The 22,738-nt window shown below is 37.4% G+C and overlaps 1 protein-coding gene across 1 annotated transcript in view; it reads right to left on the reverse strand.

Annotated features, from left to right (window-relative positions):
• Positions 1-4,210: 4,210 nt before the first annotated feature.
• Positions 4,211-22,738, reverse strand: part of FAM83B (family with sequence similarity 83 member B) — a 55,544-nt gene continuing 37,016 nt past the window's right edge. Inside the window, exons 4-5 of the mRNA XM_039729961.1 lie at positions 15,652-15,776; positions 4,211-13,596 (exon numbers count right to left, since the gene is read on the reverse strand). Of these exons, the coding sequence (XP_039585895.1) occupies positions 11,241-13,596; positions 15,652-15,776 (2,481 nt within the window). The 3' untranslated portion in view covers positions 4,211-11,240. The remainder of the gene's footprint in view (positions 13,597-15,651; positions 15,777-22,738) is intronic.

Consider the following 22,738-nt stretch of genomic DNA (forward strand, 5'->3'; position numbering starts at 1 on the left):
TCCCCTGCACTGTGTGCTGAGCACCTGCTGGGACGGGCTCTGCCCCCGCTCTGCTGCTCAGAGTGGGCAAACTCTGCTCTCTGCTCACAAAAACAACAGTGGGGTCTGGCTCTGGTAATTATCTGAGATTCGTGCTGAAAGACAAAAGGCACAGGTGAGCATAGTGCTCTGAGTGAAATGCTAGCCTGGGTTTTATGAGACTTTTAGTTGCCACCTTATTTTGTTTGTCACTTTGAAGCGCTGCTGGTTTGGCTTGCTGCTGGCAGGGAATTAAAATATGCCAATGTACATTTTGGTTGCCTCAAGCAAGTGGAGGGATTAATATATCTTTCTGCCCTAGGATTCTTTTTTTGCATTTAATTAAGAGATGTACAGATGTGCATACAATTGTTATGATATAAATGCACTGACCCACATTTCCTCTCACATTAAAAGTATTTCTAAATAGTTAAAGAGCATAATGGTTCTTGTTTTTCAATAAGAGAAGAAAGTGTTCCATTATTTGTGAAGGAACATGCTAAAATATGCTTAATGGTATACTTCTTGAAACTTAAGGTACATAAAAAATGCAAAGTCATGTCTGTTGTGTTTCAATAATTTTGGAACTCAAGGCACAGATAATGGAGTGAATGATTTAAAATTCAAAGGAATAAGATCTATTAATTAATAAAATATTTTTGATCTTGGGAAATGAAAAGTTAACAGGGATTTTTTTACAAAAAAAAAGAAACATATAATACTTCTTGCTCAAGGAAATGCAGATGAAGTAAATGTTGTTTGAATTTAAACTGTCAACTATCAACTTCATTTATTATTAATCTCTCAAGGTAATGAGATTAACATTTTAATAAATAATTGATCTCAAAAATAATCCAAACAAATTACTGGCTTGTTGACTGAATAAAATATTCCCTGTTAATCTAAAGATTATAGACTGTAAATTTTTATCTACTGAGAAAATAATCTCTTTTGAATTATAGACCATTGTTGAATATTGTTGATCAGTCTTAAGAGCTGATCAAGCTGGAAAATAAGCTCATGTGAGAATGTATGCATGAATATATAGATAACCCCTAAAATATTATCCTCTGTAACAAGTAGTACTCCTCAGGAAAAATAGATTCCCATATAGATAATGCTTTTCTCAGAGCGGTGAAAGAAGTAATATGATGAGATAAAAGCAGGGCTAAACACAAGTCTGTGAAATGTGGGTTTGAAGAGCAGTGTCAGAAGAGCAACTTGATCCTACAGGTTTGCAGCAGAGACATAAAACCAATTGCTAAGCTAGCACAGAAGTCCTGTTAGGAAAAGAGTATGAGCAAGTATGAGATACAAAGGTGCCTTCTGGTTTACTCTTATTTTCATGGATATTTTTTCTCTCTGGCCACATTTGTGGTGTGGGTGGGGGAAAAAAAAGGACAAAAATCCTTCAGGCAAAACCTTCATTCTGCTTATAATCTCCTAAAGTTCAACACTTTATTGTTTGAGAAGTTTTATTGCTTGAAGTCTGCACATTGTGTATGAAAAAAAAAGGTAATTCAATTAAAAAATAAAAATCTAATTTGTGGAACATCTGTTTTTGAAATCTGCAGAGCGAAACAAGCTTCTGAGGTCTTCCCAGCAAGTGAGAAAAATACTATTCCAAATCCATGATTTGTGCTCCTATCTCTGCCCAAACATTTGCAGCATCAAGGGATGATGGTGCAGTCTCTTGAACAATGGCAGAGTTACCTGGTTGAAAAAAGACTGTATACAATGCATTGCTCCAGAATATTCCTCCCACCACTAAGAATTTGCAGTGCAGGGACTGTGTGAGCCCCAGATGGGTGTCAATGCGGTAACTAAAACCCAGCAGGTTACTTATTTGTCAAGTAACCAGTGACAGATGCTGTCCTCCTAATGTCTTTTTATGTAGCACGAGGGAAAAAAAATCTGCTGCCAAACAGGCTTCTGATCTTCCCAGATCTTCTTTCCTCCAGTTTTTTCAGTTTTCCCCCAAACCCTTGTTCTGATCAGAGATGGAAGAACAGAGTGCTTTAGGCACTTCTCTGGCTAGCTGTGAGAATAAATATATGGCAACCACCTGCTTCCCTGTGGCCTGCATTGATTGCTGTCATGTTTTTGGTTAGGGAAACAATCACGAGGAGTTTCTGAGAATATCCTTACCCCAAGGCCAGTCTGCCCCATTGATTTATCCACTTACAGACTGAGTCCTCTGCATCACTCTGGTGTAGGCATAAATGGACTTGAAGAGACTTAAGAGCCAGCTGCCTGTCCCACCTTAGAAAGCACAAAGATATTTTTGTTTTGATAAGCAAGTTGAACAGAACAATTGTGGAGAGCATGGTTAACTGACTTGAAACTGGCCACTGCATACAGAGTAATGGTTAATACTTTTTTCTTTGTTTAAGGGTTTTCTACTTACAGACATCTATCACAATACATTGCCCCAAGTACTACTAGTCACTACTTCAAGACAAAAATAGCTGGATATCATAAATACAGTGTGAAAGTTTGTAGGTTTTGAGATACATAGGGAAAGGCCATTTAGTATATACAAAGATCTGCAATTTTATGGACAGTTAATAGAATCAGTTAGGTTGGAACCAAATCAGTTGGTTGGACCTCTGAGACCAATTGAGTCCAACCTATGGATCCAGACTTTAGCAATATGGAACATACTTGTGCTAAACAAGACCTAATTTGCACACCTGGAAATGGACTCTCCCAGTCACCATATTATTGGAAAATTCAAGGCAGTGGAAAATTCAAATGGAAGTAAAACAAAGAGAAATCCATGTCTGCAGCCACAGCTACTCTGGCATGCAGCAGCAGTAAGGCATTGGGATTCTCATATGCCAAAGGGGTGTGACAGCTCTTTCTCAGCTACCAGGAATTCTTGGATAATAAAGTAATTCTGCCAAAACTCTAAATATTCTCGTTTTCAAAAAAAGTTTGACAAAAAAAGTTTTCTCACATTTTGACTTTCAGTAATAACTGGTGTGCAAGTGCTTTCCAGCCAGAAATCCCTACTCATACATTCATCATTCTTGTTCTCATTAGGATATATGCATACCTTCCTTCTCAATCCAACTGATATGTCTCAAAAATGAAAAGGGTTTTGTTTGTTATATATTTACTTCGTGATCATACATTTCAGAATGATGCACACAGAGCTACTGGCAGGGTAAGTTTGTCCTAAGTAAGGAAAACACAAAGTAAAGGAGACAAGGTAGCAATTATTATAATGACTTTTGTGTATGGGAACTGGGAAAAGACTTGAACTCAAGGAACCATTATGAGTTTTACTTAAATTACAATTTAGAAGTAAGTAGAAGTTCCTGCACAAGTAGGAGGCTTAGTATTATCCATACAGGTATGTGCATGGGTGCCTGAAGACACCAGGCCACAACCCCAACCATCGAAGTCTCCATATGTGGTAAATCATTTCAATGTTCTACAACTTTTTATAACTGAAAAAGTGCAAATTTCCTCTCTTTATCTTAATTTCCTTCCTCCATTAAGTCTATATATAGATCATAATCTGTTCAGAAAAGCTACTATGTTTTCTACTGTTTTTTCACAGGCACTGAGCAAATATTCAGGACTCAAAATCAATTTCTCAAGAGCCGTCCCATGGTACAACTCATGCACGGAGTTGTCAGAAGTTAATTCTCATAAGTACAATGCAAGAGACAGGCAAAGAGATTTTCTGAAGGATGTTTCATTTAAATAGGGGAGAGGACATTAAGGCAGAGATAGGAGGAAAAAGAAAACACTATTGAACCTGACATTACTAGCAAGGCAGATTTAACAGGAAGGCAAACAACCCCAAAATATTACAGCAAGGAAGTGATAGAAGGCTCTGAAAGCAAACATGAGATACTGACACTGTGGACCTTACCCCCCTACATTTTTTATGCCACTTACTTTCATTATTTCTATGCCAATATTTTATTGCAGCTACTTTATTTTAGTGATGTTGGCTTTGGTCCTTTCTCTGTGGTTTCTGTGAACTCTTGGTCCCATACAAGGTACAGCAGTGATGCTACCACAATATGGTTTTGAGACCTCAGTTTTTTAACATTTCACTCAACATTTCTGATGTCAGCATTTTTTAAAAGATGCTTAAAATTTTGAAACGAGAATTGTTAGTAACAGTATGAGCCAGCGAAAAACTAACACAGAAATGAGCTGAGCTTTAAAAGAAACATTTTATTTGGTAAAAAATAAAGTAATAAATTATTTCAAGGCAATTTTTGGTTTGTATTTGTACATACACAGTATACTTATAACATGGCTGCTATGTAATCCAGGAATTCCATCTTAGGAAAAAAGGATTTACATATCAAGTAGTTTTAAATGAAACCAGCACAGTCCTTTACATCTGTCAGTATTGAAACCAACTTGATGGAATTCCTTTCCCATGCTCCTCACTCCCCAAAATTACGCAGGAAAATCCATTCTGGATCTTGTGTATTTGTAGCATCCCTCATGTTTCTTTCGCACCATCTAGATTAGTGTCTCAGTTTTTTTTAATCAAATAACAACTGATTGTTATGTTTCCTGCCATGCTGGTGCACTAGCTTTCATTTTCAACTGGTAAAATGTTCAACTGGTAAAACATTATGAATATTTGTGATTTCATCTTCTGATTTTATTTGTTTCTTTTGGTGTGTGTGAAGATACCTGTAAATGCTTTTTAGTTTTGTCCCTCTGGTTTTTCAGTAATTCAAATTCACATCCATATCCTCTTCTGAAATCTTATGGAACATCACAGATCCACATACTCTGTTTTACAGAAGATTGATCTAAACTCTGAAATCAGAACATTTTCACTCCAGCACATGTGACATTTGAAATAAACCTGTCAGACATGATGTCTAAATCTGGTGTTGCCATGGGTCAAAATCAGACGTGACTCAAACAAAACAATGAAAGTACGTAGTCAACAATTACCCACAATACATCAGGTAGGATTGCACTGAGAGTTTTAGTACCAAAACCTAATAAAACATGTATGTGTGGTATGCTTTATCCTGGGATGGCCTAGTTTAAAAATCTAAGCATATTTGTAATGCCTCATTGGAACAGTTCTTCAGAGTAATATTGAAGAGCATGGGAAGCTCCAGACCATCAGTCTGAATTTTGAGTATGTTGATTGCTAAATGAGGCAAGAACAGACATACAATAGACATGTAGGAGTCCAGTGTTTGAATGCTAATTAATTACTTGCATTCATTTCTCAAATACAATAAAAAATTGTCACTGGTGCTCAGTCTTTCAAATATTTCTACTTCAACTGGCATAAATTCTGTGTGTTCTGGAGAGAAAAGAAGCAATTTTTCTCCCAGCTGTATTTACATATGGAAGCAACACTTTCAAAATAAGCACGTATCATGGCCCACGCATCAGAAATTATTGGTTTTCCCTCCAACTATCTTTTGCACTTAACCATTGAAGTTTTAGATATTTGAACACATATGGTGAAAGAAAAATGCATAGCCACCACAGAAGCTTCCTCTGAAGGGATGCCAAGTAATTTTTAGCAAACCAGATCCTCCTCCAGAAATACAGAGATATTTTGTAAAAATCCACAAAGATATATATGAAAAAAACAATATTTATGTCTTTCGGAAGAAGGGACAGGCAACTCAGGACAACATCACAAGGATATTGCGAGGCTTTGCAGGGAGAAAATTAGAAAGGCCAAAGCCCATCTGGAGCTTAACCTGGCCACTGCCAGAAAAGATAATAAAGAAGCCGTCTATAAACACATCAGCAACAGGAATGTTGAGGAGAATCTCCATCCTTTCTTGGATGTGGCAGGGGGAAACACAGTCACAAAAGATGAAGAAAACACTGAGGTACTTAATGCTTTCTTTGCCTCAGTGTATATTAGTAAGACCAGTTGTTCTCTGGGTACCAGCCCCCTGAGTTAGAAGAGAGGCATGAGGAGGAGAATGAAACCACAAAATCCAAGGGGAAATTGTGAGATACCTGATATACCACTTAAACACACACATCTATGGGGCTGGATTGCATCTACCCAAGGGTGCTGAGGGAGCTGGCAAAAGTGCTCACCAAGTCCCTTTCATTTACTAGCAGTTCTGCTTTATTGGGAAGATCACAGGGGGCTGCAAGTTGGCAAATATGATGTCAGTCTACAAGGACCAGAGGAGGATGCAGGAAACTACAGACCTGTCCACTCTGATCTGGGTGCCAGGGACACCATTTCCCACAGCATTCTCGTGGAGAAACTGGATGCTCGAGGCTTGGATGGGAACACTGCTCACTGGGTAAAAAACTAGCAGTATGGTCTGTTGGTGGATGGAATCAATTCCCACTGGCAGCCAGCACAGTGGTGTTCCCAAGGGCTCAGTGTTGGGGCCAGTCCTGCTTTGTACCTTTACTGATGACGTGATGAGGAGATCACATAGACCCTCAGTCAGTTTGAAGACGACACCAAGTTAGCTGGGAGTGTTGACCTGCTGGAGGGTAGGAAGGGTCTGCAGAGGGATCTGGACACGCTGGATCAGTAACAGTGATCAAGACAATGATTGTTCCCTTGTGCTTGGCACTGGTGAGGCCATACTTGGCACACTGTGTTCAGTTCTGGGCCCCTCACTACAAGACGGACATTGAGGTTCTGGAGTGTGTCCAGAGAAGGGCAACAGAGCTGGTGAAGGGTCTGCAGCACAAGTTTTATGACTTAATTAGACAACATCACAAAAGCAACTCAGAACTACCAGCTTTGCTTAACACCAAAGGAGCCCTGTTCTGAACTCTCCAAGAACAAATGTTTTCTTCCATCCTGTTTACAATTACAGAAGAGCATTCTCAGAACATGCAACATGTTTAGTATCATGTGAAATGTGAAAATTGTAGACCTAACTGTAACTCGTAGAGCTGAAAATTATGAAAGATTTCAGACCCCGTATAAAGGTACCCAGACATCTATCTGTAAGCACCTCTCTGAAATAAGGAATGAAATGGCAAGACAGTCTTCTGAGCATCGTAGTCTCCTCTCTTTTCACTGAGGTGCTAATGGAAAATGTGCTTGTGCAAGTGAAGGCAAAATTGGAGGAACAGGCTTCAATTACCCATGAACTACTGCAGCTTTATATTGCTCTAACTTTCCTAAATGAAAACAAACTAAAAAACTCCTAAGTACTGTACTGTGCAATACAACATTGATATGGGGAATAAATTACACTAAGTACCATGGTAACCCTACTGATCTCTGCATTACACAGTTGCAAAGCTACTTGTTGATTGTACAGCTTACCCCACATAATGCTATAAATGAAAAAACATATGTATTTATCATACAGCTTAGTAAATTTAAATTTTATTTTTACATTGTCCTGCAACAAATTTTAGTATTTTTATGATGTCTTATAAACCACAACATGTTTTAATACATTTCAGAAAGCTGAAAAATGATCAAACAGTTGGTGTCTTTGAATAGTAATTTTTCACCTATGCACAAACATCTAGTGCCTGATAAGCTTTTTGTTTTTCTCAAGGTTTGTCACAAATACTACTATCCTCATTTATGAGACAGCTGGCAACTCACTTTTTCTTGATTTATAATCTTTCTTCACATCTAGTTCGTGTTTGTTAGCATGAATAAAGAGGGCAGTGCAAGGTCATTAATAAGAGAACAACCAATAATATTGCAGTCTGAGAGGCAGCAAAAGCTATTTATTACGAGGCTGAAGAAATGAAGCAATTTATTCACTGCATATTATGACTGCATGTAGGGGTAGTTTATTTATGACACAAATTGAATGAGCACTGTATGAGGAACCTGCATCTCCCAGCTGCACCACTCTCTGCTCCCAAGAGTGCCCCTGAGGGAGATCAGCCCCCTCAGCACTGCCTGACCCTGACCAGCCTTCACAGAGATGTGGGACAATGCTAATGGAGCTGTATTTAATGCGGGAATGACATGACATTTCTTACGGATTTCACAACTCCCAAGCCATGTTATGGCCAAATGACCGTCATGCATGGCAACAGCTATTACTTCACAGCCTTACAAAACTGGGAGTGCATTGGGTGTGTGTGGGTTGTAAAACTCATAACGTGCAAGGCACATTTAGGACACACTGAATGAACTGCATCTCTTTGGAAAGGCAGAAACATTGAAACAAGCTTTGGGAAAAAAGAAGTTAAAAAATACAAATTCCAACCTTTTCCTCCAGAAATCTGCACATCCTTTTTATCTGCTGGATTTTTTTGCCACCTATATTTTCCTTTTTATTTTATGGAAAACTGGGTTCCCATGGAGACACGAGGCAATCACATCAGAGATCAGTACATCAGACAGTAGTGGGTGAGCATTTTCCCACTAACACAGGTTCTGGAGGGAACAAATGAACACTTGGTCCTTGCAGCATCTGTGGACCTCCCCAGTGTGCTTCCCAACCTTCAAAGCTGTAGCTGCAGGCAGGGCATTAAGCTGTTCTTCCCATGGTGTCAAGCAGAGCCTTATCCTCCCCAAGCAGCACTGGGTCTTGTTACATTCCTGAAATAGTGATGTCAGTACATTAAGAGTCTGATCCTAGTTCCCCTGAGGTCCGTGGAATTCATTTTCATTAACCTCGGATCAAGCCTTAGCACAGACCGTTCCTATGTGGGAACTCTGAGAAGAGAGCTGAAAATGAAAAAAAAGTGCTACTTCTACAGAGATTTTTTTTGCACTATCAAGTCTATGAGCAGGCTCTTCACTGAAGGATCTTAATCTTCTGTGCAGGTAAAAACCAGCAGTGTATATCTACAAAAACAGGTGACTTGGTAAATTAAAATATCTGCCTTATGAGGACTCTTTAATTAGCAATGTACTTTGAAAAATACAGTAAATATTTCCAAATTTCATTAGTATAGATTTCCCAAAGCTTATTACAATATGGAAAGCATTTGCTCTTCTAAACTTGCCCCAAGATTCTTGTTCTCCTTCTCTCATTTCCTTCCCAAATATAGTTCTGCCTACAAGCATATGTCAGAGATCACTAGAGCACAAAGGAAAACTAAAGATCTTCCTAAAACTACCCCCACCATTTTTAACACCAACTGCACTTCAATTCAGGTACAATCTTGGGCAAATGTCCAACTGGCTAAAAATTATTAAGTGTTTTAAAAAGTACAGTATGGCATTGCTGTTGTCTGCCTAGCTGTGGAAGTACATTGTGCCTATGCTGAAAACATGCCTTGAGAACTAAGACACATGGTGCCTCTGTTGGGACGGAATATTTAAATACAAATGTTTGTTTGGGAAAAATACTAACTATGGCATTTCATCAAGGAATGAACAAAATGTTCACCAAGAAATTAATTAAATCTTTTGTGATCACAAGCAATGGAGAGACTAAACTTTCAGCAGAGGACTGAGATGCAAGTCTTTGTCAGTCATATAAATAATATGCATCCCCACAATGAAACAGTTGCTGCTATAATGCATAAGGCCTAATAAAAGTGCACAAAATCTTGAATAAAAAGCTGACACTGCTTCATTGAAATCACTGACAGTAACTACAGTGACTTCATGGGAACCCAAGCAGGATCTCAGTGAGAAGTAGATTTCCATTTAAAATCTATTCCCAGGGTCACAGGTAGATAAGAAAATTGACTCCATCTAACTGGTGCGTTTTTGCCTTTCTGGTATTTCTTTCTAAAGAATGATGCCAAGACCTTCATGGTGGACTCCTCCATAGAACACCGTGGGACCTTTCAGATTTAAGACTGAAGTTTTCTCCTAAAACTCTTTCCTGAAACACAAAGATCTGTATAAGAATTGTAAGCTTTCAGCAGTGAAATTTCAAAAAAATTTCTGAATTTCGAACACAACTGTCACAGAATATCTTACAGCTAAATAGTTATGGAGTCCTTCTAAGACATGAACTTTACACCCAGGACAGGGTAAGCCAGTTGAATGTTCTGGCTGTGCACTGCAGATGAGAAGTGGATGGCCAAACACATCACCACACCTCTGTTTTTGTGAGCACTAACCTGTAGTCACCTATTATTGAGAAATTTTTTATGATACATTGGCTCAGATAAACCAAATGTCCCTTAGACTGCAGTTAGGTGCCTCAATCCCTTCACTGAAGTTTAACACTTTCTACTATTGCCCCTCACTGATACTTTCTTTGTCTTAGGAAAGGTGCCTTATCATTTGATGTGGTGATTTTTACAAATTTCACTTTTAGCTGCCTAATTCCTCACGTGCTTGTAATAGTCATCCTGACATAAGGCCATTAAAATCACAAAATACCTGGCCACACTTAAAGGCCACAGCTGCAAAACATCTGGCAACGCTTAAAACAGACTGTTGCATGTGAAACTCAGAAACTTACCTGAGAAATGGAAGTCCACATTATTTTTTTTTTAAACACCAAACAGAAAAATGTAATAAAAAAGCTTTTTTAACGAAGACATTACAGAATACTGGCATGCTGTACAAATGTAATTAACCCATTGAAATTTAAACTAGTTGTAGTTTATGTTCAAGGCACCTTTTCTATAAATATTTTTTTTAATGTTCATTCTGCATTCACACTAGTTTAACCATGTAAACAAGTCCATGAAAACTCAGATTAAGGTCACTTTCAAATCTGTATGCCAAATACTTCAGAAAAATATCATATTACACAGAAAATTCAATAAAGTAAGATAGTTCCATCTACTGCCCAAACAGTTCAATAGATGCTAGATGGTAAATTATTAACAAGATGAAACCTAAAAGAGGTTTCCAAAAATTAAGTAACATGCAATGCATTACATTTGTGTTTATCATTTGAAATTGTAAATAAATGCTGAAAAAATACGATTTACTATTCCTAGTGCTATCCTACTTTTGAAGGGCTAATCTTTGGAGACAGTATTATCTGAAGTTTAAAAACATCCCCCATCTTTTTTACCCCATGTTTATTAATCTTAAAATATACTAGAATGTAGTTTCTTCACAAGGAAAATGTATAAAATTAATCTTACAATATCAACACTATAAACAACTTCCTTGAGACATCTTCTGGACAGAGAATTTCTGTGAAGATTTAAGTATAACAATTCTAGAATAATTATTTTTAAAAATATGTACATTCATTCCAATGACCTAGACCCAAGGAGAAATCCAAGTCAACTCTATAAAGTTGCCACGAGTCTTTGTCCAATTAAAATTATGTCCAGATTTGCCAGTCTTGCTGCATTTCAATATAATCAACAAAATTATAACATTACTTGTTTTTGTGTAGGAAGTTCCCAAACTTTTGCATAAATCCTCTCAGCTTGTTTTCATTAGGCTGCAGTGGGTGGTAAGCAGCTGAGTTGTAGCTGACCATGTGATTACTCCTGCCATAATTATTCCCTAAGGTCTTGCTTTTGATATCTGATAGATGTGAACTGCTGTTGGCTGCATTTCCTGCAGGTTGGCTGGCATTTTCCATCTTGCAGAATGGCTCAAAGCGACTATAAACACGCCTTTCACTCAAACGAGATCTCAGCTCTTCTTGGTGCTTGGAGCTTGCCAGCTGTGGTGTCACTGAACTTGCTCTTTGGAGAGCAGAAACAGGAGCGCTTTCAGAAGTAGCATTGGTGGAGATTTCCTTTGCATCTTGATACTGAATCTGTTCTGTATTAAATCTTGGAGTAGACGGATCTCCTGCAGTTTCAATGAACTTAGTTTCAAGGGGGCACAAGAGAGGACACTTTTTATTGCTCTCATCAGATGGGGGTTTTGGAGATTTTGGTGACTTTGGAGACTTTGGAGACTTTTTTGGACTCCCGGTGACATCCTCTTTACTTCTGTTCAAACTACCTTGAGAATTTGATGATGAGTTTCTTTTTCTCCTTGGGGAAGAATCTGTCTTATTTTCAGAAATCTTTGGTTTTTGATTCTCATCTTCAGAAACCAATGTGTCAGAACTACTACACATTCTGTAAAAGGAAGGGCCTTTGTTTTTTGACAAGTTTTCCTTCTTGTCTGGTGTGAGATTAAGAAGTGACCGCAGTTTCTGGGATCCTTTCTTCAGAAAACTTGGGGAATTCTTACTTTCTTTCTTCGATGTGCAATCCTTACTAGACTCCTCCCTGCTAGCTTCAGTGAGAGCTGCCATGGAGATTGCCTTGCTAGCAGTCGGGCTCTTCAGCTCTCCTTTCAGGTCTTTTTCCTCCTGTGGCAAGTGATTGGTTACACTATGCAAACTTTTAGCACTCTTCAGCATGTCTTCTGGAAGTTTTGGACTAACTGGCTGCTTAAGTCTGTGCCTAGTCAATGTGCTGTAAACATAATTGGATGCATGTTTGTTGGTAGCAGGATCCAATATGGATTTTGAATTAAACATGGGAAAACTTCTCCTTTTGAGCATATTTTCATTTTGAAGGTTCTTCAAATTTTCTGCATGTTTGTCTGTACACAGCGTTGTGTACAAATACAGTGATGAGTCGCCAGCTGCATTTGAATTTACACTAGGTTTTTTGTTGTCTGCAATCTGAATTCTGTGGCCTGTTGGTGCATCTGATTTAAGAGGAGAGTTTGTGCTAAGCTCCTCTAAATTATTATCTGTTCCATCTTCCACACTCGGAGCATGGTTAGATGTCCCTTTGGGTGTTGCACTTCCCTCTGACCCAATTATAGTTGAATTTGAAGAACTTGCACAGCTGCTTACTTCCTGCTGTTCAGGCAAAGTTGGCTGAAACACCAATGACGATCGCAAGCGAGAATGAGAGTACAGTGCATGAGCTTTAATATTTTCAGCTGTGTCATAGCCATCATATCTGTCACCCAAGGCTGACCCATTTGACTCTACTGGATAATCGGACTGGTCATTCAAATAGGACTTTATTCGCCAGTTACGTAGGAATGATTTTGTTGTGTGCTCAAGGGTTGGCATCCTCTGCTGCAGATGGCGGATATGATTATCTGTCCCGTTAAAAGACCTCCGCACAATTGAATTTCTGTCCGCAAGATTCACCTTTGGTCGTGAGAACTGATCAGCAAAACTCTGCTGGGGAATATTGTAGTTATTTGCATATCCTCCTCGTAATGAAGACACAATACTAAGGCTATCAGATGGCATTTTCCAAGTATTTGGTAGATTGTTTGCTCTGTTAATAGCTCTGTTGAGCAATAGGTAAGGTGTCCTTTCTGGCTTCTCTCCAGCGTAACTATGTCTCTTCCAGTGCTCATTTTTTTCACTAGGTTGATATTGCTGTATTGGATTTTGAACATTAAAAGATGGATTAAATGGTTGCTTATTATAGGCTTGATTTCTCAAGCCATATTTATCTATTTCATTTACTGCATATCTTCCACGAGATTTCCAAACAGGATCTATCTTTAGAACACTGTCTTGCCTGCCAAAAAGGTTTCTTTGGCTAGAAACTGAAGCCAAGGAAGACACTGAATGCTGGTATGTATCATTATCCCAGAGTGTCTTGCGACTGTTTACCCGCACTAATTCTGGAGCAAACGAGCTGGGAACGGAAGAACGGGCATACAGTGTCCTGAACTCTTCATCAAAGGATTCAACAAGCTGTCCTGTGATAACTTGAACCATGCTGAGGTTGGTTTTTTCAAATGACCACATAAAGCTGAAATAAGAACAAATGACTATTAGATACAGTTCTTTTGAGCTGAAGTATTATACCAGTCTTGCTTCAGAAGAAAGCTTTTACACAAACCCTGGGCTTGTAAAAGTACCTTCTAAATAAATAAGCTGAGGGCAAGATTCATGTAATTTGGACTCAGAAGGTCTAACCTAACACCAGTTAAATTCAGATGGAGATTTTCCACTGATTTCAGTGGGAGCAGGAATGAGTCTATAACTACCTTTATAATTGCTCTTATAAAAAGTATTCTAAAAAAGGATTCACAAATGCAGAACAGTAAAGTACAAATACCTAATGGAAAAAGATCACTTCTACAAAGTCTACAGCAGGACTAACCTATACCCACTCAATTACCTCTTGTCAGAGAATGTTACTGTGTGATGATGTTGTGAAAAAAAATACATTCGAAATAACATGCACGAATGCTTCAGCAATTTTGAATGTACTTAATTCTAAACATTTTCAAAAGGATCCATCTCAGAATTTGAAAAAAGTATACATTTTCTAGTATGCACATTGCACTGGATATGAAAATTTCTTTTAATTGACATGATAATGCTTTGATAATGCTTTTTTCTTTTTTCTGCTGTAGAGAACTGAACACATGCTCAAAGCTAAGTAGCTGCATGCAATTAACTTACAGTTACAAAATGAGATAAAATAAATTAACATGTACATTAAGGATGCTGCAACAAGACTAGTATCATGGAGTGAAAACATACAATTTGTAGTTTACAACAAAGAAAAAATTTGTTTTGAAATCCTACATTTCAGGAAAAAAGAAAAAAAAAATTTATTTGTATTTTTCTTCTAGATGTTAGAAAATATGTTAGTTTTGTCCACAAAAATAGCTTACTGATTAAGGGATTTTTTTGCTGTTTTTGTATTTTTCAGTAAGTTATAATGTATCAAGATTAAATCAAATCATGCTGCCTAAGTTCTTCTCCTATTAATTCTCACAATTAAGAACAGCATATAATATTGGAAAAAACCTCTGAACTTTAAATTGAGTTCAGTGACAGAGTTCAGAAAAACTTGTTTTTCAAATCACTAGATTCTTTTACCAAGAAGGCCTAATTTCTACAGAAATTGATGATTCCAGCCCCTGTGGTGCAAAGTGTCCAAGCAGTGTTGTTTTTCAAACTGGAATGAGAAAATCTATCCCATTCTCACAGACTATGACACTGTGTGTAGATGTCAAAGCATGCAGGCTCTCCCTGCAGTCTCTTACCCTGAGTCATTTATGAACTTCTCACTTACCTCACTACCATTTATATGTGTCAGTCTGAATTTGGGGCTGGCTGAGTCTTAGAGGAAATAAAAGGTCAGATTTTCAAAAGCTTACAGCGGTGGAAATCTATGAAAGGCAGTGGCTGTGGATCTGGCACCCAGGCACTGTGCTGGCAGAAACTAACTTACTTGGGCAAAGGAGAAAAGTGTAGCATGAAAAGAAGGAAAATATTTAATAATATGTGAGTTTAGACTGTTTCTGCTTTAACTTAGGTCTTTTCCAGCTCTGCAGGGCTGTTAAGTCCTTCCAGCCAGTTTTGCTCACATACACTGAAAATACAAAGGAAAACAGAATACAGAAACTCAGCCAAACACAGAAAGAGACATGGGCAATTTTGAATTTGACCATCATACACCAGAGAAGCACATAATCAGTCGCTAATTAGAACATCATTACATGGAGGAACTATCTTATGAAAAAATTTTGACACTCACTTCTCTGGAGTGAATGTTAAACAAGAGTAATTCAGACAACATAAGACAAATCGGGATTTTTTCTTTTTACAACACTTCAGCTGTAGCAAAACCTATATCCTTTATTTCTTATTTGTGAAAAATGAACAGAGGATCTCTTAGGCTAGTTAGCAATAAGTATCTATGAAAACTTGTTACATTACAGAAAACATAATCAAATTTACCCATGTGATTCCCTAGAATAATTTTCACAAATACAAAACCCCAAAATTTGCTATAGCAGCAGTACTGAGATGACAGATTTGCTACAGACACTTCAGTGATTGATCTTACCTGTAAGAACCATATATGACTTTCTTACAGTCAACAAGAATAAATTTTTGTTCCATTTTTCCATGGAATTTTGCTCCTGTTTTAGAATAGTAATCTTGTCCTTTCACTGTCCGCACCCTCATATTCTGAAAAAGACAATCAAAACACTTTACTTCATCTACTATAGTCCATGTTTAGCATTCAGAGAGCTAAAATTCAGAGGAACAGTAGGAGAAAAGTTAAATTATTACAAAATAATAAATTCTGCAAGGAATTAAATGCTGATCACAGAATCACCTAGGGACCCAAAATGGTTTTGTTGTCAATACTGATGAGATTCCCTATATCTGAGAGAATGAAATTCCAGTTTTCCATAGCCACAACTTCAGAGAAGAAGTTCTGGCAGAAGATATCTTTAACAAGGGAAAGAGATTTTGTATTGTAAAAAAAATTCTTTCCATCAGCTGATGCACATGTTTATATGATTTCCAAGTATCTCTGCTAATCACAGAGAAATTGTGAGACAGGATCACTTTTATTTTAATTGAACAAGGCTGTTGTGTCTAGAAATACACATACCCTACTCTGAGATCATCCACTGAATTATACCACTTGGAGTCAGAATCCCTTGCAGACTTACCACTAATAAAATTTACCTATCAGCTTTACACCTTGAGATCAATCCCATTTTGAAATTCAGAGACAGAAACACAACATGCATAGGTAGCACAAACTCAATGCAGCAGCTGATTTTGAATTCTATTAAGCTTTATGCTTTATTCATGCAAACTCAGTAAATGGCACTTGGGAAATTTTCCATGCCGGATCTCAAAAATGTGGTGATTTTTTATCCCAGGCTACAGATGAAACTGATTCAACTAAGTCAGCATCTTGTAATTTTTCTCTCTTTACCGTCACTTGGGTTTTTATGTTCATAGAAATGGAAAATTTGAAAGAAGTTGTTACTATACCTCATGGACTGTACTAATAACAATTTTCAAAAAGTTCTTATGGGGATGTAGAAGAAAAAGACACATTTAACAGAAATTGTTATATAGAAGATGCTTATTTATAGAAAAAACTAAAATTTACATTCAATGCAAACCAACTACCAGCATCTACTTCATGTAAATATGAGACAAAATGCTTCACAAGACATAAAAGCAGCTTGGAAGATAACTGTGAACAATCACAATATTTACTGTAGTTTCTAGACTTGGAATAGTTTTTCTAGGAACCCTAAGCTTTCCAGTGGGAATAGAATCCATAATTTAGCATTGACAGTAAAAACCAAGAATCTACACGATTATTACATACTCTGTACATACATGACATACATATGGAAATGGTGGAATGTAGGAGCTGTGAGCAGACAGGAATGTCACCTTCAGCAGGACTGCCACAAGGGCAGGCTGCACATCATAGCACAGGTGCTCTGTAAAGGTGGAAGGGCTGCTCATGAAGCAAATGGAAAAGACTGCAAAATCAGGAGGATTAAATAAATGGATAGGATAGGATAGGGTAGGATAGGATAGGATAGGATAGGACTATTTCAGATAAGGATTAAATAAATGCATAGGATAGGATAGGATAGGATAGGATAGGATAGGATAGGATAGGATAGGATAGGATAGGATAGGATAGGATAGGACTATTTCAGATGGAAAGGGGGTACAATGATCATCTACTCCAACTACCTGACAAGTTCAGAACTGACCAAAAGTTAAAACAAATTATTAAGGGCATTGTCAAATGCCTCTCAAGCACTGATGGGCTTGGGGGGTCAATCCCTTCCCTAGAAAGCCTGTTCCACTGTTTAACAACTCCCTTGGTGCTCCCTGATGTCCAGTCTAAACCTCCTGTGGTGGGCTGAACCATTCCCATGCATCCTGTCAGTGGATACCAAGGGGAAGAGACCAGCATCTCCTTTTTCACTTCCCATTCTCAGGAAGCTTTAGAGATGTTCAAACTTACAAATTAATTTAAAATTCCAGTCTATAAAGTATGACTGAGTTTGCAATACAGTGACATAAGCCTTCATTATCTATGGGAGCACTTCTACATTTGCCTAAAACATATGAAGCTGTGGCAGAAAGAGGCTGTAGGAGTTTTAAAGACAGCATCTACTACAATCCAATGAACTTTATCTTTCCAAACAGAAAATTCAAAAATTAGGAGAAAATATCCATGACATGAAAGCACACTTCCAAATAACACGTGCTTTCTAAATCAGTCTATATTTCAGTGTTGACCTCTTGAAACTTTTATCAAATGAAAAATCCAACCGCAGAAACAGGAGTTGCACTTAAAAGCTTCTGAGTTAGAAAATTAGGGTTTAACTCGAGTTATCAAAGTTGTTTAAACTTCATTCACCATTAGGAGAGTTTTTGCTTTGCATTTTTGTCAAGCTTTGAAAAAGCTCAACTCAATTAAAATGTACAAAGACACCATTTAAGAATTACTTTTTTTTGTGAGCTGTATATCTAGCAAATGTAAAACACGTCTAGCAAATATAAAATATAAAGTTTATCTCTTCATTAGATAAATACAGGAGTATTATCTAGAAGTGCTGTAACATTTTAAAAGGTAAAAATTTTAAAAGAAAAAATACAGGTAGATACTTAGGTCTATTTTCAGAAATAGCTACAAAAGAATTAATTACAACCCAATTTGTATTACTGAATGCCAGGTTAACATAAATTTGCATCTCTAACTGCTAATCACTTTTGCAACTGAATGTTCTTTTAAGTTTTCTGCATTCCAATTAGAAGTTTTCTTCTTGATGAAAATCAATTTTTGTGCTTTTCCAAAGTGATTCTGTTGAACTTTGAACAAGCCCACTGAAGAAAATAATTTCTTCACCAGCAGCTATTCAAGCTTCAATTAATTATGTTAAAAGCCTTTATTTGAAAGATAAATACTATGGAAATAGTAATTCCTGAAAAAGAAGAAAATACTGAAATTTACCCATTCTATAGATAGCCATAATAGTAACCCCTTACTTCGATAAAATCCTGTGAATTAGTAATGAAATTTGCATTTACTTTGATGACTGTTTTACCCAGTCCTATAGACCACATAATTATATGTGTATTTCAGATATATTTAATTATATTTAATCATATTTATGTCATTATAATTTGAAAAAGGTAACTTGAGAGCAGCTTATACATTTTCATGTACCCATAACAAGTAATGCTGGCCTAAAGACATGCCAGTTGAACACATTAAATGTTACTCAGGTAATGTCTGATCAGTATTGGACAGGATATAATTTGGGAATCAATGCTGGAGGCACAACCAAGTCTAATGGCTTGCAAATTACCATACTACACCAAAAAAAAAGCTTTGCCTTAGGTACACACAAGTTGAAATATAACTTTAAGTAGGCATATGTAAAAAAGGAATAAAATTATTTACATTAAATTCCTGGGAGGTTTTAAAAAAACTTGTAGTCACTGTAGTTTTTGTTTACCTTCTCTTCAGTATTTTTCCTCTTGTAGCTTTTCCATCCTTATTCCCTGATTCTGAACTCTTTTCCTCCCTTGGTAGGTCATCCATTACCAGATGGGAATGTGACAAGTGCCAGAGATCATGCTTACCTTTCTCACATAACACTTCCTTTTCCTGCACAGTTCATCCAGCATTCTTCACCAGCTTCAAACCTCTAATTAAGGTGCCAGGAATGCACACTTTTATTAATCACCCAAAATCCCAAATCACCCAAACCATATTTGGAATATGGAAACAATGCATTGGGATTAGAAGCAGTAAACACACACATACTGAATTACAAGCCCCATCTAGTATGAAATGCTGGGCTTCACCCTCCTGCCTGGTTTCATCCTCAGGCTATAGGACTCTCCTAACAGCAGCGTGCTCATCACAGCATCATTGTGGGTAGAGCAATCATTCACTTACAAATGGATCTTCTCTCTTGTCCAAGAGTTTACAGGACACTCAGGAACATTTAAAACATCCAGTGGCTGCAGTTTAAGGATAGCCATCAGTGCTATCCAGTTAAATGGCACCCAATGATGAACAAGAAACAAGGTCTAATCTCTTTCATGCACACTTTCTGTACATTTTCTTTACATTTCAATTCCAGAGAGTGCCACATAATGATGATTTAAAATTTTGAAGCATTATTCACCACTATACATTTATTTTTCTTAGTAAAATCTCTCCAATGTGACAACTAGGTACAGTGAATATACTGGTCTCAAATATTTCATTTCAGCACTTTTTATTTGTAGGCACTGCTTTTATCAGTGTTCCATTACTTGCCCCATACTTGCTGTCAAGAATATGCACAAGAAGAAAATGGATGTCTACCTAATATTTAGCCTAATAGTTTTAAAGGAAAAATAGTCAAATTTCTCATTGTTCCTAATTACTAAAATAATTTATTGTCCTGTGCCTCTCCTCTCTAGTAAGATAAAAGAGGTCATAAAATGATAGAATACCAAGTTGGAAGGGACCTCAAGGATCATCTGATCCAACCATTCTTTGCAAAAGTACAATCTGGTCAAGATGGCCCCAGCACCTGCCCACTTGAATCTTAAAAGTGTCCAGTGTGTTGAGGAATCCACCACTACGCCGGGGAAATTATTTCAATGGCTGATTGTTCTTACTGTGACAAAGTTTCCTCTTGGAATCTCTCCAGGAGTAACTTGTTCCCAAGACCCTTTGTCCTTTCCAAGTGACTCCTTTTAAAAAATCAGTCTCCATCCTCTTTGAAGCCTCTCTTTCCATGCTAGAACACAGTGATAAGGTCTCCCTTTCTCTTCTCAAAGCCAAAAAAACTCAATTCTCTCAACATTTCCTCATACAACATCTCCCCAGACCTTGCACCATCTCTGTGGCCCTTCTCTGGACCTTCTCCAGCCTGTCCACATCTTTTTTAAGAAGTGGGGATGAAAACAGAACACACTATTCCAAGTGCTGAGCAGAGTGGGACAACGACTTGTTAATCTCTGCTGGTGATGCCCCTGGTGATGCAGCCCAGCACCCTGCTGGCTTTGCTTGCTGGAGCAGCACACTGCCCACTCACACTGAGCATGTAATGGGCAGAACCCCAGCTGGTCACATCCCAGCCTGTGCTGCATTCCTGGATTATGCTTTTCCAGGTGCAAGACTTTACCCTCATGCTTGCTGAACTTTGTAAGGGTCTCTTTAGCCCTTACAGCTAATCCAGGTCTTCCTGCAGGGTGGCTCCCCCTTCCAAAGTGCCCACTTATTCACTCTGTCTGGTATCACCAGCAAACTTTGTTATGGCACACTTGATCCTCTCATCCAGATGACTTATGAGGATATTAAACAGCATTGGGCCCAGAATTGATCCCTGGATGATTCCACTTGTGACAGATTGTCAGCTTAAAACATAACTATTGACCACATATGTGCAGTACAAATGCCAAGTAGTTTTCAAGTTTGCTTCTGTTCTGACTTCAAATATGACTCAATGACCACTCAAGACTTGACTGGAGTCTGGTCCTTATCACAGAAATTCACCCACACACAGAACATCATGTTGTGAGTGGCTATTCAATAACCAAATTTGCCTTAGTTGTGGAAGTACTGGAAAATTTCTTATGATTTTGGTAACACTGGTGAGAAAAAACAGGCTGCAAGCAGGTCTCAAGAGCAGCTCCTACTGTGTATTTAAACATGCATATCTGGGAGTAGATTTCACAGAAGGAAAGTAAAATCAATTAGTGGTTTAATTTTCCCTTTCCCGCAATTCATTAAAAATATTGAGAAGATTATCAGGTAATAAACAGGTCCTGCCAAATAGCTTTTAATATCCTCCTGCAGCAAAATGATTCTTCATTATTAGCAGGAGAGTAAAAAAAGAGGTTTCTCCAGAGCACAGAACCTCCAGCATCTCATCTAATATCAAGTAAAATACATGTCAGCAGCAGAAAAAAAAAGAAAAGTTAAAAAATTTACTTATTAATTTCTGAAAAATCACCTGGAAATAAAAAGTTTGAATCTGCAACAACTCTTCATCTCTCTGTGCAAAGGAATTGCTGACCAAGCAAGTCAGATCAGTGACAAAGTTAATCAAAGAAGCTTAAGTAGAGGAGAAAAAAAAAAGAAACAAATAATTACTGAGGACAAATGTAGTACAGCCAGAAAACTAATGAAACTGGAAAAGAGAAATGGGAAAGTAGAGGAAAAGAATTATTTGAGCCTCACTGATGGATGTGATATCAAGATGTAAGTAAGAAACATTAAAAGATGTTGCAGAAAAGACTAAACATTAAAATATGTTGCAGAAAAGACTAAAAATAATCCTAGTAACCCCTGATTTCCTAGTTTCCTGTATGGAATTCACAAAATAATGACAGAATATATGGTCCATCCATTTTTTCAGTCACATGTTTCAATAAAGAAGAAAACATGCCCTGAAACTGGAGTCAGACTACAAATGAGAAAAATTGTCTGCAGAGACATGTAATGAAGATTTATGAACAAAATCCTCTATCTTTTCCATACAGAAGACTACTTAGTTGTAAATGTGAATTAAAAAATACAGTTTTGTTCATCACTGCATCTCGGTTTTTTTACTGATTCAAAGGGAGAGAAAAAGAGACAGAGGTGTTGAGTCTGAAACACTGCAGAAAACTCATCACGATGCATTTATGTCAGTTCAGTGCAGCTCATGGTTTATATTCTGACACCTGATAAATATGTAGGCAGTGCAGGACATCTCATGAGTATGTAAATGTCATCTTCTTATCTCTCTTACAGGATAAAGTTACATATTTAATGTGTAAAAGGAATAGGACAGAGCACAGACATGAAAATATGGATTTTCAGGAAAACACTACTAAAATAGAATCTTGGGCCTCCTAAAGTATTTTAACGCAGAAGAAATCATAAAATGAAAGTACACAACTTTGTATGGACTGTATGGACTAAGAAGTATCATCCATACTCCAACAAGACTGAACCAAATCATGGCTTAGTTTTTCAAATATGCAGTACTCCTAAATACACAATAATGGAAATTTAATAATATATATATATATATATATATGGAAGTTATGACATTCTATGAAATACTCTTGTTTTGACACTTGATGCTTTAAAAAAATGTATC

Source organism: Passer montanus, unplaced genomic scaffold, assembly GCF_014805655.1.
Source record: "Passer montanus isolate IOZ18808 unplaced genomic scaffold, ASM1480565v1 scaffold11, whole genome shotgun sequence".
NCBI lineage: Eukaryota > Metazoa > Chordata > Aves > Passeriformes > Passeridae > Passer > Passer montanus.